This window comes from Heptranchias perlo, chromosome 11 (assembly GCF_035084215.1).
Source record: "Heptranchias perlo isolate sHepPer1 chromosome 11, sHepPer1.hap1, whole genome shotgun sequence".
Lineage (NCBI taxonomy): Eukaryota > Metazoa > Chordata > Chondrichthyes > Hexanchiformes > Hexanchidae > Heptranchias > Heptranchias perlo.
Window position 1 is genome coordinate 6,447,176 of NC_090335.1, and position 17,413 is coordinate 6,464,588.

At 42.5% G+C, this 17,413-nt stretch overlaps 1 protein-coding gene across 1 annotated transcript; it reads right to left on the minus strand.

The window, feature by feature from the left end:
* Window positions 1-5,633: 5,633 nt before the first annotated feature.
* Window positions 5,634-17,140, minus strand: kbtbd7 (kelch repeat and BTB (POZ) domain containing 7). Its single transcript, XM_067992482.1, has 2 exons — window positions 16,684-17,140; window positions 5,634-8,336 (listed from the first exon to the last, which is right to left on the minus strand). The coding sequence occupies exons 1-2, from the start codon at window positions 17,113-17,115 to the stop codon at window positions 6,843-6,845; spliced, it is 1,926 nt and encodes a 641-aa protein (XP_067848583.1). The 5' UTR covers window positions 17,116-17,140; the 3' UTR covers window positions 5,634-6,842.
* Window positions 17,141-17,413: the final 273 nt, after the last annotated feature.

A 17,413-nucleotide genomic window follows, 5' to 3' on the forward strand; every position in this document is an offset into this window, starting at 1 on the left:
TGTATCCAATTATCCAAATTTTTGCCTCCCTCCAAGTTGTCTGATAGAACCTCCAGCTTTTTGGAATCCTATTAAATAGTGGTTTCTCCAGCTTAATCCCAAGGAAGCTGAGAAAAATAGTTCGTTGAGGGAAGAATTCCCAACTCCTGTTCATCATCTGCTAGTATTGACTCTTCTAGACTATCCCTGAAAATTTCAGTGGTTTTCACCCATTTGCAAGATGCTTGTTTGTAGTATAGTGGAATTAGTTTTTCTGAACACCAGCCTCCTTAAAATTGGATCCTTTTACATGCTTACCTGTTGCTGTATGCATTATTCTATATTTATCCATAATGGGTGCCATATCAGCCAATCTTTTTAATAGGATCAACTCTGAAGATCCTCAATCTGCCCACACAAGTGTCAACAGAAAATCGGTAATTACTAGTTGTCCTATTTCAGTCATTTACAAATATTGTGAACAGCAGGGATACCACAATAAATCCTTGTGAACTCCACCAGTTACTTCTTCCCTAGGCAGAGTATTTTTTTGCTGATCAGCCTTCTGTGAAGACAATTCTCAAGTCATCTAGACAATGTACCATCTACTTTAGCTTTCACACACCAGTCAGACCTAGAACAACATTTACACCATGTTGGATCTCTTGCACAGTGCACCATTGGCATTCTCAACAGTTACTGGTTTCCTTTGGTGCAAGGACACAAACCAAACTCATACCAAAGCAGCAGGAAGCCAAATATCCTGTACTACTGCGGTCATTTAGAGAAGCCCGCAAGGTGGTTAAGATCATTCGCCCAATCCACGGTAACTTCCTGGATATCTGACAGCAGGTTCCAATTGATAACATGCAAGCTAGCCCACATTTACTTGAACCTTACTATCTAAACACTGCTACACACACCTTTAGCAGATTGGTCCTGACAGCTGGCAATATTCTAAGCAGAGGCCTCCTTTGCAAGAATGACAGAGTAACTTGATCGCACTGACCACCCCTGTAGACATATAGTTTGGATCAGGGCAGAGCCTTTTGGGGGAAGATAATTCCAGATTTCCATTACCCCTTGTGAAAAATTGCTTCCCAATTTCATTCCTAAATGGCCTAGCTCGAATTTTAAGATTGTGTCCCCTTGTTCTGGATTCCCCCACCAGAGGATGTAACTTCTCTGTATCTACCCTTTCAAAATCCATAATCAATTTTAAGACCTCAATTAGATCACCAGTCAACCTTCTAAACTCAAAAGGAAAACAAACCAAGTTTATACAACCTGTCCTCATAATCTGAGGTGCGGTGCCCAAAACTGAACGCAGTATTCTAGATGGAATCTGACCAAGGCTCTGTACAACTGCAGCCTAACTTCCTCACCTGTGTATTCCAGCCACCTTGAGATAAAGGTCAACATTCCATTAGCCGTTTTGATTACTTTTTACACCTGTCCACTAGTTTCGGTGACTTGTACACATGGACACACACATCCCTTTGCTCCTTCGCAGCTCCAAGTCTCTCACCATTAAGAAAATATTCTGATTTGTCTTCCTTGGATCCAAAATGAATGACCTCACTCTTCCCCAAATTCAACTCCATCAGCCATAATCGTTCCCCCACTCAGTCTCTGGTTGTCCCTTTGTAACTTCCTGCGCCCATCTACACAACTTGCTGTGCCTCCTAACTAGCATCATCTGCAAACTTGGATGAAGGAATCGAGTTGGACATCCAAGTCATTAATAAAATATGGTGAAAAGCTGAGGCCCCAGAACAGATTCCCAGGGAACATCACATATCACATCCAGCCAATCAGAGAACATTCCCTTTATTCCTACTCTGTCTCCTACCAATCAATTACCAACCCACATCACAAGGTTATCTCCAATTCCATGCACTTTCATGTTTGCTAATCCGTGTGTAGTGCACAGACCCGTACTCTTCCAGCTTAATCTGCCCACAGGTGGATTTATTTAATGCGATAGCACAGAAACTGCTCATGTACATTGCCTATTCAAGGTTGGATTTTGACACGTTAAGGCTCCCTTTTATGTTGTAAGGATTTGTTACTAACCATTTGGCTTTTTGCTTGGATTGTAGAGCACAAGGATTGCAGTGCTTTCCTACAGCTTTAAGCAAAATGAACCATTTAAAAAGTTATTTTTAAAATATATTCAAATAGCAGACTTTGAATTTCAAAAGTTGTAGATACTGGTTTTGAGATAACACTTTATTCTCCAACAGTTTACCTTGAACGTCAATTAATATGAAAGCAAACTGAAATTAGAAAGCTTCTGACTTCATAAAAGCTGTGAATTGAAAGCAGTTGCTTTTAGAACAAAAGCCATTTTGTAGATTCTACATATAAAATGGCAGAGAACAGTTATCAAGTTACACAGCCTACCTCCAGGCAAGTAGCTTTTTCAAATATACTGCACTTGTTCCAAATACAAGTGAAAACAAACCTGTGACAAAGACAAGTAAAAAGATACAACATGGACATGGTAAATTACATTAAGTGTTTTGAGGAAATTCAAGCTGCACCCGCACACTAGAAACCCCTCCATCCCCCTCAGAGAGATCACTCTGGGAGCAATGGTCCTTTAAACATTCACATTTCAGGGCAGGTGATCATACCCAGCTTTGCCTACTCACAGCCTGGCTTCTAGTTCTGTGATGGATCTTCGAGCCCAGCAACAGCACTCCGAAATGCCAGTCTAACATCAGTGTAGGGGAGATCAGCTAGTGATAAATTCACAATAAAAACATTAAGCAATTTATTAGGACCAGTTAGTGTACACACACACACACACACACACAGGTAAAGAGTTTGTAATAAATGCATTACCATCCCTTAAAGACAACAGGAAAGCATCTTGTGGGTTATCCTGGTCTTGGATTTACTATTTCATAACATGAACTAGAACTTTATTATGTGAACTGACATTTGAAAACCCAAGCTTGCCATTTACCTACTTACTTCACCTTTTCCTCTATTCTTCAACAACTGTGGTGGTGTCCTGGATTATGACCTAGGCCCATTATCTAGACTTATCAATTAAATACTGATACAAGAGGTCAGAAGTGTCGGGAAAAGCAGACAACTTACATTGCTCTGGTTATTGGTAAAAAACAACTATTAAGTGGCATTGTTGGCAATTATGTCTGGTAATACTGTAGCAAAGAAACAGTTACTGGAAAAAGACAAAAACCTGCAAGGTTTGGTACTGAAAGTTGTTTGCTATTTACAAAGCTCCCAATAAATACATCCTCTGTTGCCAGTCACACTTGTATTTTCGTGCTGCTGCTGTGACTACATGATTCCAAGTCAACTAAATATCGGCGACTTCAAACCAACACAATCGGGCTTGTTTTCAAAACACAGCAGCCTCATTTTAAAAAAAGTGATATCCAGCAACCTTCCTCAGAGACAAAATTCACCAAATTTGATGTGCAAGATCCCCCACCATCAGTGGCTGCCTGCCACACTATGAATTTTAGACAATTACAATAGCCTTGAAACCAGATAACTATTTCTACCCAGTCCCATTTTCTCAACTCCACTTTCACAAGTGCAGGGTAAACTTCAGTTAATATGGGGACAGAAAGGAGCGCATCATTTTCAACACAGCATTTCAATTATACAATGACACATTTTGATAGTATTGATTACATCTTGCATCTGGTTTGTTTACAAACATTTAAGAAGGCAATTCTCACTTAAAATTGGCCATAATTTGATACTGAAAATGTCCAATTAATCAATACTTTAAAAAAAATTGACAGAGGGGGGCGGGGGCCTTAAAAGTGTTTTTCTATCCTAAAATCCTCACTGCTTTTGAAAATGGAGCACGGGATAGTGACAGTAACATTACGTAGTGTTTACACATTGAAGTTATTATACCGACTAAAACAGAATACTGTGTCCTGGGATCTAACGGTCCAAGATCTCTCCCTCTCTCATGGTATTAAGGATCCCACATAAAAGAATTTTAAAAGCAGGCAATTTCAAGCCAGCTTCTAATGGATATGCAATCATGGCATAACTCAATTCAGCACAACTCGGCAATCTTTCAGAGACGTTATAAGGACAGCAGGTGCAGAAAGTAAAAACGTTTACTGTGGTACAATAGTCGGAGGATGGTGTTGAGGCAGATTATTGGGGCTGAGGGGGAAGGTGGGAGAGGGGCTTTTGCTGTGCTTCTGGCTGGGTTATACTGGGCCTGGAGGTAAAAAGTGTTGCATTCCACAGGCGTTTTCATCTTAGACAAAAGATACTCTTTATTAAAAGTAGTGATAATACTACAGATAAGAAGCATGAATGTCTATGGGTTAATTGCCCATCACATAACAGGCCATTTTACAAAAATACCATAAACTGTATGTTATGCCTTGAAAAACATTTGCTTTCCTAAACTGTATTTTAAACAATCTGAACATTCTGTACTGCCTCATGTTTGCACTAACAAATTATTAAACCTCCCACAGAAAGCTGGGACAGTCAGTGAGGATTTTGTAAACCATATTATTTTTTAATCTTTTGTACCTTGGACTGAAGCAGGCCAATTTCAGGAAAAGGCCTTTCAATTAAATAAACTAATGCATGCACATTTATTTAAAGTCAAAACACATTCTTTAACTCGCCCCTATTATACAAAACACAGGCAGGTAGGATCTACTACACAGAAAGATGCATCTTGGAAGAGTGAGGCGGAGTACTGACCAGTAGCTCATATGTCTTCTGTTTGCATGTACGGTTCAGGTTAATAAACAGAAAATACTTCCTTAAAACACACACTATTCAATACTTATGTTTAACAAGTTTAAATTGGGGCAGATAAGGGTTAATTTCCACAAAACTCCATTTGTCTACTGTAATGCAGTTAGTAACCAGTTTAAAATAAACACAGAGAAATTTGATGTGAGCACAGGAAGCAGTAATCAAATCTTCTTAGGCATCTAAAAAAGGATTTAAAAAAAACACACAAAAAATCCATTTGAAACACCAAATTTTCTATTTGTCCAACTTTAAAACTTGTAAAATGACTGAACCTCTCAAGGCACCAGAGGTAGAATGAAGCACAATGAATTCAACAGGTCATTCACACAGAAGCTTAACAGTTAAGGTCACATATTTCAATAATATAGTCAACTCCTGTTACTCCAAAGTCACAATCAAAGTTATCGCAATTTTTTTTGCACTCTAAATCCAATAAACTCTTAAATTCAATTGCTTAATTCAAATTGCTATATAATTCAATTTTTAAAAAAAGCAATAGTAAGGACTTCAAAATCTAGTTCTAAAGCCACTGCCTTTTCTTTTTAAAGAAAAAAACAGCAAAACATCATTTGATATCTTTAGGTTTCAATCCCACATACAATTCCCAAACCTCTTTCAATATCAGAATAAAGCGACAAGAGGAGCCCACCCATTTGGTGACCGCGGTGCCTCTAACTGAGAACATGCTGACAGAAGAGGGAGAATTCTAAAACAGATAATGCAAATGAAACTTATAATTTAAAAGATGTATAGCTATTCCTCATCCAAGCCTTGTTCCTTTTAACCAGACACGTGATCGATGTTCTTTATTCTAGTCTGCTTCGATCAGTTTCAGAACATTTTAAAATAGTCACTCAGATGGTGAGGAGAGGTTAACAGAAATATTTACATGTTTATTGGAGCATGAAATGCTTTGCTACAAAGAGAGGTTGAGACAGAGACCATTGCATCGGTTCAGGTTAAGTATTTGAAGCAGAGGACGGGCAGTGGGATTAGTTTTGGACTTCCCTTGTTAAGAACCAGAACCAGCACTGACACAATGAGCCAAATGGCCTCCTGTGCTGTAAACTTATACGTTTGCACATATTTCCTTAGGTAGATTTGTACTTTTGATGCTGTACCTCATGCAGCCAGGTTCAAGAGAAAGATCTCCATTATCATCATCATTTAGATTGTTCTTTCAGAAAAACAAAACTGGTTACAAGTTTATGCAAAGATATTATGAAAGACTTCCAACATGGTGATAAATTTCTCAAGAATGTGAACATTAACACCATCACTAAGTTTTCAATGACCACTTTCATAAAAGAATTCTCATGGAGTGTAATTGGGTTACACAAGGGAGGTATGAAACAGGACTATTTAACCCATCATCAAGTCTGCATACTTTCAATTTGCAACACCATGAACTTGCCAGCTTACTCAACCTCATTAAAGGCGACAAATAACCCATGTAAAACTTGCAGGATAAAACTCTGTGTTTCTTCTTACTCCTGAAAGCTGAGGGTTCTCCTTAAACAAACTAGAGCCAGTAGCTCCTGAAGGCTTGTGCGAAACCAATTCCACTGCGTTTCTTAAAATCACCAGGCCATTCCAGTTGAAACTGCCCTTTTACATTACCAATTCTTCATGAATTCAGCAGCATCCAAACTGTAAACGTCTTCCGAGTGCATTTATTGTACAAGATTTTTGAGATTCCAAGAAGCATCATACACAGGTGTGCAGTATAAAAGCAAAGAGCTATCACACATAACCCTCAGACCTCCATTTTTACTGAGGAGAATTTTGAATATATTTAAACTATCTTAATCATTGATTTAAAAACAGTGTAGCCCATTTGGAAAAGGCTGGAGTAGAAAGCAAAGCAAACTCACGGTGTATCTGCCAGTAAGAAAAAGTTTTCAATGCAATTTTTTTTTTATTATTCCAGTTCCTCCAAAGACATTTTAACATGTACTGCAAAAAATATAACCGTCTGTATTTGTCCAAAAACTACTGTATCTGCAACAATCAGAAAAAAATACTAATTATTTTTACTATTTTTGATTCATCTCATTAATGACCATTTAAAATGGAGCCGGTTAGTTCCCAATCTGGCCATTGATATGAGGCGCTCTATTGTCTGGAGGGACTGAGTGGCCATTTTGCTGTATTCTTTCAACTCTTAGTCCTTCTGGTGGCTGCCAATCGTCATCCGAAAACGAACTTGAGCTCCCCGACTCTGAGTCAATATCACTGGAACCTTCAAAATCCCAGTCTGCACTCGACTCACTGCGGACATCATCTTCCTCACTAATAAAACTCTGCCCAGGCTCTAGGCACGAAGGGTACAGACGGGCTGAAAGGCATATGAAGTCACTGTCATAGTGCAGCAATCCCAACATTGTACCAATGTTGACCCACTGATCACCGTTTGCATCATACTGATGAACGGTCACTCTGTTCTTCTTCCACTGTGGGACTGTGGTGGTTATGAGAAGCAGTTTGTTGCCATGACAAACTACTTGAAAGTTGTGGATGTTGGCATCGATAGGGATATCACTAATCTTTCGCCATTCACCCCTCGAAGGGTTGTAAACCTTCATGACCGGAATGTCACAAATACAATAGATTTCATCATTGAAAACACAAGCTTCCTGGAACTCACTCCGTTTTAAGGAAGCACAGTTCAGCCACTGATTCCTCTCTGGCACATAGCACAACATCCTCTTATTATTAACTGCGTACAAGCAGTCTCCGACTGTAATCAGTTCAAATGAGTGCAATGCATGAGGCAGGGGAGCCACAAAAATCCACTGGTTTCTCTGAATACTGTAACACTCAACCTCCTTAATCTTCAGGCCTGTGGACGGGTCTCGACCACCCAGGATGTAAATATATCCATTCAGGTAGGCAACATCCATCCCCTCTCTTGCTAGCAGTCGCTCTGCAAGTTGTTGCCAGCTGTTCTGAACTGCATTATATACCCAGAGCTGTTTGGTTGGCTGTGCTGCCAAAAACACATCATTGTCTGGTGAAACACAGACAGCAAGTGAACTGATCGACTTGGTAAGAGCAGGACTAGTCAAAGGTGAAGTCATTGTATAAATATCACCAGAATATGGATCATAACAGAGGAAAGGCTCCTTGCGATGGCCAAAGAATATAACCATCTCCTTAGCGCTAAATCCAATCCTCTTTGAAGAGTTTAGCAGAGTAGCGGGCACATCAACACCTTTGGGTGCAGAAAGGTCATCTACAATGGAGCCAAGCGGCTTATTTTTAACAAAGGGCTGAGATTTAAGTGCATCGATGTACACTCTGTCCTTCTCACTGAAATGGTACCACCTCACACACTTCAGTACCTCCAGTGCATGTGCAGCACGCTCACTGATATTTGCTTCAATCCACTGAATTGCAACTGTGCACACCTTCCTCTCACTGTCAACATCCAACGTGTCCAGCTTTAGGATTTCTTTCATCTGCTCAGGTGAAAGCTCACACAATTCCTCTGTTCTGCACAAATGTTGCAAGTTGCGTGCGATGAAAGCAAGCGCCTTCTCTTTCAGCTCCAAGTTGTCAAAAGCATCTGCAAACTAAAAGGTAAGAACAGCATAGTTACAGGTCTGACAAATACATCTTTATGTAGTCAAACAGAGTTTTACAATTTGCATTATATTGCACCTTTCACATCCTCAAGATGTCTCACAGCTAATCAAGTACTATTTGAAGTGTGGTCACTGCAGTTACGTAGGGAAAAGCAGCAGTCATTTGCACACAGCAAGATCCCACAATGAGTGGAATTTCCACTCAATCTATTTTGGCGGGGTTGGGTGTTGGATGAATGTTTGTAAGAACTGCCTTCCCTTCTTTAAATAATGAGAAGGCAGCTTGAGCCACGGTTTAACATTTGATGTGAAAGATGCCATCACCAACAATGCAGCACTCCCTCAGTACTTCACTGAAGTGTCAGCCTAGATTACGTGCTCAAGTCTATAATGGGGCAACAACATGACTACCAACTGGAGCAAGCAGAGAGATTCAAAAACACATAAAAGCTGAACAATCCACAACAGGTTTAAAAATACATTCCTTTAGGAACATGGGAATTGCTAGACGAAAAAAGACCAAGGTCCATCTAGTTCTACCGCCATCCTGGTAATCGCATGATCCAACGATAATGGAGTTGTTGACTAATCATAGCAATCAATCTCTATCAATCAGTCTACAACAGACCCAGACATGAGGTGAGGAAAATCCCAGTGGTGGAGAGCTTTGGGAACCATAGGTCCAAAGTCACCTGTTCCTCCCAAGCCTGTTACACTTACCACATCTCATGTCTCAGATTACCCATATACTGTATCCCAAAATGTTATTTTCTGAAAGAAATCCATTTATTTTGCATTTGAATGAATCAATACTATCTGCTTCCACCATCTTGATAGGGAGTCTATTCCATAGATTGACCACTCACTCAGTGAAACAATGTTTCCACAAATCAGTTTTGAATTTACCCCCCTTCAAGCGCAGACGGGATCCTCTTGATGGGATCTGATGGGGTCTTATGGGCACTGAAGTAGCTTGTCATGGTCTACATTATTTAGTCCCTTTCAAATCCGAAAAACAGCAATCATATCACCTTTCAACCTTCTTCTTTCCAGTGAGAACACGCCCAATTTCCATAATCGCTTCTCATAATCCAATCCCTCCACCCCCATAATCACTCTGGTAGGTTTGGCTCAGGTAGAACGTTGGCGATCTAGATGCATGTGTAATATTAAAAGCTGCCTGGCCCACCCCATCTTTAAAGGAGTATCAATATGAAGTGTCACCATGGGGAAATGTTCGATTTTGTTGATATTGCTTAGTGATTATTGACCGTTTAGATTTAGGTTTCTGAAGTTAAAAATCCATTAAGGTTTCTGAAGTTAAAAATATAACCCAGCTAATAGTAAATGTGCAATTTGGAAGTAACCTTAGTGTCTTATGACTTTAGATAACTACAAGGGAATTCAGAAAAACAATTCAGCTCATGACAGCGATGCCACTTAATTATTGTTATCCAGTTTGTACCTCACAGGATTATGCAGTTATGGGTCTTAGAAATAGAACAACTGCTTTTGTACAGAAAAACACCCAGAGCAAAGTTGAAATGAGTACTGATAGGCAGGAACAATCGACAGCAATGATAAACAATATCCAGCCTTGAAACAATTTTAATAACCTATTTTTTATTTTTAATATTTAGCCTTGAAACAATAACTTGTTTCAGGACTTCTTAATACTCATTTATGAGGTAAATATCAGCCTGGAAGCAAGCTACTGGAATACGTACCCACCGAGCAAGCTACTGGAATACGTACCCACCGAGCAAGCTACTGGAATACGTACCCACCGAGCCAGCTACTGGAATACGTACCCACCGAGCCAGCTACTGGAATACGTACCCACCGAGCCAGCTACTGGAATACGTACCCACCGAGCCAGCTACTGGAATACGTACCCACCGAGCCAGCTACTGGAATACGTACCCACCGAGCCAGCTACTGGAATACGTACCCACCGAGCCAGCTACTGGAATACGTACCCACCGAGCCAGCTACTGGAATACGTACCCACCGAGCCAGCTACTGGAATACGTACCCACCGAGCCAGCTACTGGAATACGTACCCACCGAGCCAGCTACTGGAATACGTACCCACCGAGCCAGCTACTGGAATACGTACCCACCGAGCCAGCTACTGGAATACGTACCCACCGAGCCAGCTACTGGAATACGTACCCACCGAGCCAGCTACTGGAATACGTACCCACCGAGCCAGCTACTGGAATACGTACCCTAACCCATTGAACAAGCTATTGGAATATCCCTCATGTACTTATCTAGATTCTCCTTAAAATGGATTATGCTATTTGCCTCAACTACTCAATGTGGCAGAGTGACACATTCTCACCACTCCCTGAGTAAAGAAGTTTCTCCTCAATTCCCCCACTAGTAGAATCATCTTCTCTACATCCACCCTATCAAAACCTATTGTAATTTTATGGGCCTCTATTAGGTCACCCCTCAGTCTTCTCTTTCTATAGAAAAGAGCCCCAGCCTGTTCAGTCGTTCCCGATAGTTGTACCCTCAGTTCTGGTATCATCCTTGTAAATCTTTTTTGCACTTTCCACTAAGCGTGGTCTAACCAAGATTCTAAACAAGTTTAACATAACTCCTCTGCTTTTGTATATTACTCTAGAGATGAACCCCAGTGCTTTGTTTGCATTTTTAATGGCTTAAGAACATAAGAACATAAGAAATTGGAGCAGGAGTAGGCCAATCGGCCCCTCGAGCCTGCTCCGCCATTCAATAAGATCATGGCTGATCTGATCCCAACCACAAATCTAAAGAACACAAGAAGTCGGAGCAGGACCCGGCCACATAGCCCCTGGGCCCTCTCCGCCACCCACAGGGCATTGACCGATCCGAACTCAGCTTCATGTCCAATTTCCTGCCCGCTCCCCATAACCCCTAATTCCCTTTACTTCTAGGAAACTGTCTATTTCTGTTTTAAATTTATCTAATGATGTAGCTTCCACAGCTTCCTGGGGCAGCAAATTCCACAGACCTACCACCCTCTGAGTGAAGAAGTTTCTCCTCATCTCAGTTTTGAAAGAGCAGCCCCTTATTCTAAGATTATGCCCCCTAGTTCTAGTTTCACCCATCTTTGGGAACATCCTTACCGCATCCACCCGATCAAGACCCTTCACAATCTTATATGTTTCAATAAGATCGCCTCTCATTCTTCTGAACTCCAATGAGTAGAGTCCCAATCTACTCAACCTCTCCTCATATGTCCGCCCCCTCATCCCCGGGATTAACCGAGTGAACCTTCTTTGTACTGCCTCGAGAGCAAGTATGTCTTTTCTTAAGTATGGAGACCAAAACTGTATGCAGTATTCCAGGTGCGGTCTCACCAATACCTTATATAACTGCAGCAATACCTCCTTGTTTTTATATTCTATCCCCCTAGCAATAAAAGCCAACATTCCGTTGGCTTTCTTGATCACCTGCTGCACCTGCATACCAACTTTTTGATTTTCTTGCACTAGGACCCCCAGATCCCTTTGTACTGCAGTACTTTCCAGTCTCTCGCCATTAAGAAAATAACTTGCTCTCTGATTTTTCCTGCCAAAGTGCATAACCTCACATTTTCCAATATTATATTGCATCTGCCAAATCTCCGCCCACTCACCCAGCCTGTCTATATCCCCTTGCAGGTTTTTTATGTCCTCCTCACTCTCTACTTTCCCTCCCATCTTTGTATCATCTGCAAATTTTGATATGTTGCACTCGGTCCCCTCCTCCAAATTGTTAATATAGATTGTAAAGAGTTGGGGACCCAGCACCGACCCCAGTGGAACACCACTGGTTACTGGTTGCCAGTCCGAAAATGAACCATTTATCCCAACTCTCTGCTTCATGTTTGATAACCAATCCTCCACCCATGCCAGAATATTACCCCCAATCCCGTGATTTTTTATCTTAAGTAATAATCTTTTATGTGGCACCTTGTCGAATGCCTTCTGGAAGTCTAAATACACTACGTCCACTGGTTCCCCTTTATCCACCCTATACGTTATATCCTCGAAGAACTCAAGCAAATTTGTCAGACATGACTTCCCCTTCATAAAGCCATGCTGACTTTGTCCTATTAAATTATGCTTATCTAAATGTTCCGTTACTGTCTCCTTAATAATAGACTCCAAAATTTTACCCACCACAGATGTTAAGCTAACTGGCCTATAATTTCCAGCCTTCTGCCTACTACCCTTTTTAAATAACGGTGTTACATTAGCAGTTTTCCAATCTGCCGGGACCTCTCCTGAGTCCAGGGAATTTTGGAAAACTATCACCAAAGCATCCACAATCCCTACTGCCACTTCCCTCAAGACCCTAGGATGGAAGCCATCAGGTCCAGGGGATTTATCCGCCTTGAGTCCCATTATTTTACTGAGTACCATCTCTTGAGTGATTTTAATCGTATTTAGCTCCTCCCCCCCCCCCCCCCCCCCCCGAGAGTCCCCTGTTTGTCCAGTGTTGGGATATTCTTAGTGTCCTCTACTGTAAAGACTGAAACAAAATATTTGTTCAGCATTTTTGCCATCTCCATGTTTCCCACCATTAATTTCCCAGTCTCATCCTCTAAGGGACCTATGTTTGCCTTAGCCACCCTTTTTCTTTTTATATAACATTAGAAACTCTTGCTATCTGTTTTTATATTTTTTGCTAATTTCTTTTCATAATCTAACTTCCCTTTCTTAATCAATCCTTTAGTTACTTTTTGCTGTCTTTTGAAGAATTCCCAATCTTCTATCCTCCCACTAAGTTTGGCTACCTTATATGTCCTTGTTTTTAGTCGGATACTATCCTTGATTTCTTTACTTAGCCACGGGTGGCTGTCATTTCTTTTACACCCTTTTTTCCTCAGTGGAATATATTTATTTTGAAAGTTGTAAAATAACTCCCTAAATGAACACCACTGCTCATGTACCGTCTTACCCTTTAATCTATTTTCCCAGTCCACTTTAATCAATTCCGCTCTCATACCATCATAGTCTCCTTTATTCAAGCTCAGTACGCTTGTTTGAGAATCAACCTTCTCACCCTCTAATTGGATATGGAATTCAACCATGTTGTGGTCGCTCGTTCCAAGGGGATCCTTAACTAGGACATTATTAATTAATCCTGACTCATTACACAGGACCAGGTCCAAGGTTGCCTGCCCCCTTGTAGGATCAGTTACATACTGCTCAAGAAATCCATCCCTGATGCACTCAATGAACTCGTCCTCAAGGCTGCTCTGCCCAATTTGATTTGTCCAGTTAATATGATAATTAAAATCCCCCATAATTATGGCTGTTCCCTTATTACATGCCCCGACTATCTCCTGATTAATACTTCTTCCAGCAGAGTTGCAACTATTAGGAGGCCTATATACTACGCCCACTAATGTTTTTTTTCCCTTATTATTCCTTATCTCCACCCAAACTGTTTCATTATCTTGATGCTTTGTCCCAATATCATTTCTCTGTATTACAGTGATTCCTTCCTTTATTAACATAGCCACCCCACCTCCCCTTCCTTCCTGCCTGTCCTTCCTGATTGTTAAATACCCTGGCATATTTAATTCCCAGTCGTTGTCACCCTGCAGCCATGTTTCTGTAATGGCCACAAGATCATACCCATACGTAGTTATTTGTGCCGTTAACTCGTCCATTTTATTACGAATGCTACGTGCATTCAGATAAAGAACTTTCAAATCTGTTTTGTGACGCTTAGTTCCTGCTTTTTCCTTTTTTAACACTTTACCTATTACTCCATACCTTCTGTCCCTTCCTGTTACGCTTTCCTCTCTCTCCCTGCTCAGGTTCCCAACCCCCTGCCACTTTAGTTTAAACCCTCCCCAACAGCACTAGCAAACACTCCTCCTAGGACAGCGGTCCCGGCCCTGCCCAGGTGCAGACCGTCCGGTTTGTACTGGTCCCACCTCCCCCAGAACCGTTTCCAGTGTCCCAGGAATTTGAATCCCTCCCCCTTGCACCATTCCTCTAGCCACGTATTCATTTGAAATATCCTCCTATTTCTACTCTGACTAGCACGTGGCACTGGCAGCAATCCTGAGATTACTACCTTTGAGGTCCTATTTTTTAATTTACCTCCTAACTCCCTATATTCTGCTTTTAGGACCTCATCCCCTTTTTTACCTATATCGTTGGTGCCTATGTGCACCACGACAGCTGGCTGTTCGCCCTCCCCCTCCAAAATGTTCTGTAGCCGCTCCGAGACATCCTTGATCCTTGCACCAGGGAGGCAACACACCATCCTGGAGTCTCGGTTGCGGCCGCAGAAACGCCTGTCTATTCCCCTTACAATTGAGTCCCCTATCACTATAGCTCTGCCACTCTTTTTCCTCCCAGCCTGTGCAGCAGAGCTACCCGTGGTGCCAGGAAGTTGGCTGCTGCTGCCTTCCCCTGATAAGTCATCCCCCCCAACAGCATCCAAAGTGGCATATCTGTTTGAGAGGGGGATGGACACAGGGGACCCCTGCACTACCTGCCTGCATCTCTTACTCTTCCTGGTGGTCACCCATTCACTTCCTGCCTGTATACCCTTTACCTGCGGTGTGACCAACTCGCTAAACGTGCTATCCACGAGTTTCTCTGCATCGCGGATGCTCCACAGTGAGTCCACCCGCAGCTCCAGCTCCGAGATACGATCGGTCAGTAGCTGCAGGTGGACACACTTCCCGCACACATGGTCGGCAGGGACACTGGTAGTGTCCATGACTTCCCACATCTTGCAGGAGGAGCTTTGTTAACCTGCGTTGCTCCTTTTAATGATCTGTGAATCTGTACCCCAGATCCCTTTTCTCCTCGACCCCATTTAGACTTATTGTCCAAGGAGTAGGTAGCCTCCCTACTAAAATGCACCACATCACTCTTATCTATATTGAAATTCATTTGCCATTTACACACCCATTCTGCATATTTCTTAATATCTTCTTGCAGTCCTCCTCAGTATTAACTACACCCCCAAATTTGGTGTCGTCTGCAAATTTTGATATTATACTTCCGATCCCCAAGTCCAAATCATTTATATAAATTGTGAACAACAGTGGTCCCAGCACCGATCCCTGTGGAACACCACTTCCTACCTTCCTCCAGTCTGAGTAGCTACCCTTAACCCCTACTCTCTGTTTTCTGTTTTGTAGCCAGTTTGCTATCCATGGTGCTCCCTGTCCCGACTCCACATGCTCTGACCTTAGCCATGAGTCTACCATATGGCACCCTTGTCTATTCTTTGTTACTTCTTCAAAGAATTCAATAAGGTTGGTCAAGCAAGACCCTCCCTTTTGAAATCAGTGCTGACTGTTCTTTATTATAGTTTTTGGTTCCTAGATGTTTTTCTATTGCATCCGAGTAAAGATTCCACTATCTTTCCTACCACCGACATTAAGCTAACTGGTCTATAGTTCCCTGGATTTGTTCTATCTCCCCTTTTAAATATAGGGACAACGTTAACTGTCCACCAGTCCTCTGGCACTTTTCCCTAGTGCCTCTGCTAGTTCTTCCCTAGTATCTATGAGTATGTGTGGATGCAATCCGGATCAGGGGTCTTATCCTCTTTAAATTTGTCTAGTTTATTATCTCCTTCATTTCTACCTTAAATGTATTGATATCCTTTTTGATCTCTTCTTCTAATGTCATATCCACCTTGGTAGTCTCCTTGGTAAATACTGAGGCAAAATAATTATTCAATATTTCTGCCATTTCACGTGTGAGTTTATCTTGTGCATCCCTTAGTGGCCCTATCCTTATCTTAATTTTTCTTTTGTTATTTATGTGTCTGTAGAATACTTTGCTATTTCTTTTTACAGTCTTTGATAATTTCAATTCTTAGTTCCTCTTTGCTTTCCTAATTGTTTTTTTTAAAAAAAAACTTCTTTCCTAACCTCTTCATATTCCCTTTTGTCATTCTCCCCTTTATTGTCCATGTACTTAAAGTATGCCTTTTTTTAAGTTTCAATTTTATCCTGATCTCTTTGTTCATCCATGATGTGTGTCATTATTGGCTAGCTTGTTCTTTTTTTTTTGGAGGAACATATTTCTCCTGATCACCGTTTTAAATATTTCCCACTGCTGTTCTATCTCCGTCAATATTTTTATTTCCAGTTTACCTTCCCTAGTTCCACTCTCACCCCCTCAAAAGTTAGCTCCCCCCCCCCAATCTATTACTTTGCTCTTTGTCTTACTCATGTCTCTCTCTCCCTCTCCCCTTGTGGATTAAGTGACAGTTTCGGGGGACTCCCATCCCAGTAAGCGGAAGGCTCCGCGCACACACACACACACACACACACCGCCCGTGCGCTGGGCCCCCGCCGGGGCCGGCCGCTCACCTTTAAGATGCCGGCGCAGTTGTAGAGGTCGAGTCGCCGGGCCATGAAGGCGGCGCAGGCTTGCCGGACGTACTCGAGCTGCAGCATGTTGGCGGCCACGTAGAGTTTCTGCACGCTGGCCTCGCACACGGTGACGCGGCCCGTGTAGCAGTAGTCGATGATGAGCGCCATCGAGTCCGAGTCCACGTCGTGGATGGTGACGCTCTGCTGCTTGCTCTCGAACAGGCCGCCCGTGAACATGCTCCGAAAGTAAGGGCTGGCCGCCGCCAGCACGTTGCGGTTGCACAGGAAGCGGCTGCCGCCGTCCACCTCCAGCGTCACGTCCACCAGCAGCCGCGCGTCGTAGAAGGACTTGAGCTCCCGGAGCAAGGCCCCGGCGTGGGCCGCGTCCTCCAGCTCCTCAGGGCCCGACAGGCACGCCAGAGCCTCCATCTTGGATAAGACAAAGTCCCCGCCTCCCGCCTCTAACTGGCTCACGGCTCCCTGCTGGAGGCGGGCCTTAGCAGCGCAGCCAATCAACCTTGCGAGGGACCGCCCGCCGCCGTCGCTCATTGGCCACGTTTGAACGCCGATCATGAGACGTCACTGCCAGGCCCCCGTCCCCTCGAGGGGAACGGGGACCGTGTCCCCAGCGCCCCCTGCAGGCAGCGTCTGTTTAAAACGCATTCCAGGCGGTGGAGAGTTTCGAGAAATTTCTACAATTAACTCTGATTTGAAAATAGAAATGACA

What these genes read in the sequence shown, in the direction of transcription:
- kbtbd7 (XM_067992482.1), bottom strand. Translation starts at nt 17,115, where the DNA reads ATGGAGGCTCTGGCGTGCCTGTCGGGCCCTGAGGAGCTGGAGGACGCG. An exon ending in ACTGCGCCGGCATCTTAAAG is followed by an intron (nt 8,337 to 16,683) that starts GTGAGCGGCCGG and finishes CTTACCTTTTAG; the next exon opens with TTTGCAGATGCTTTTGACAA.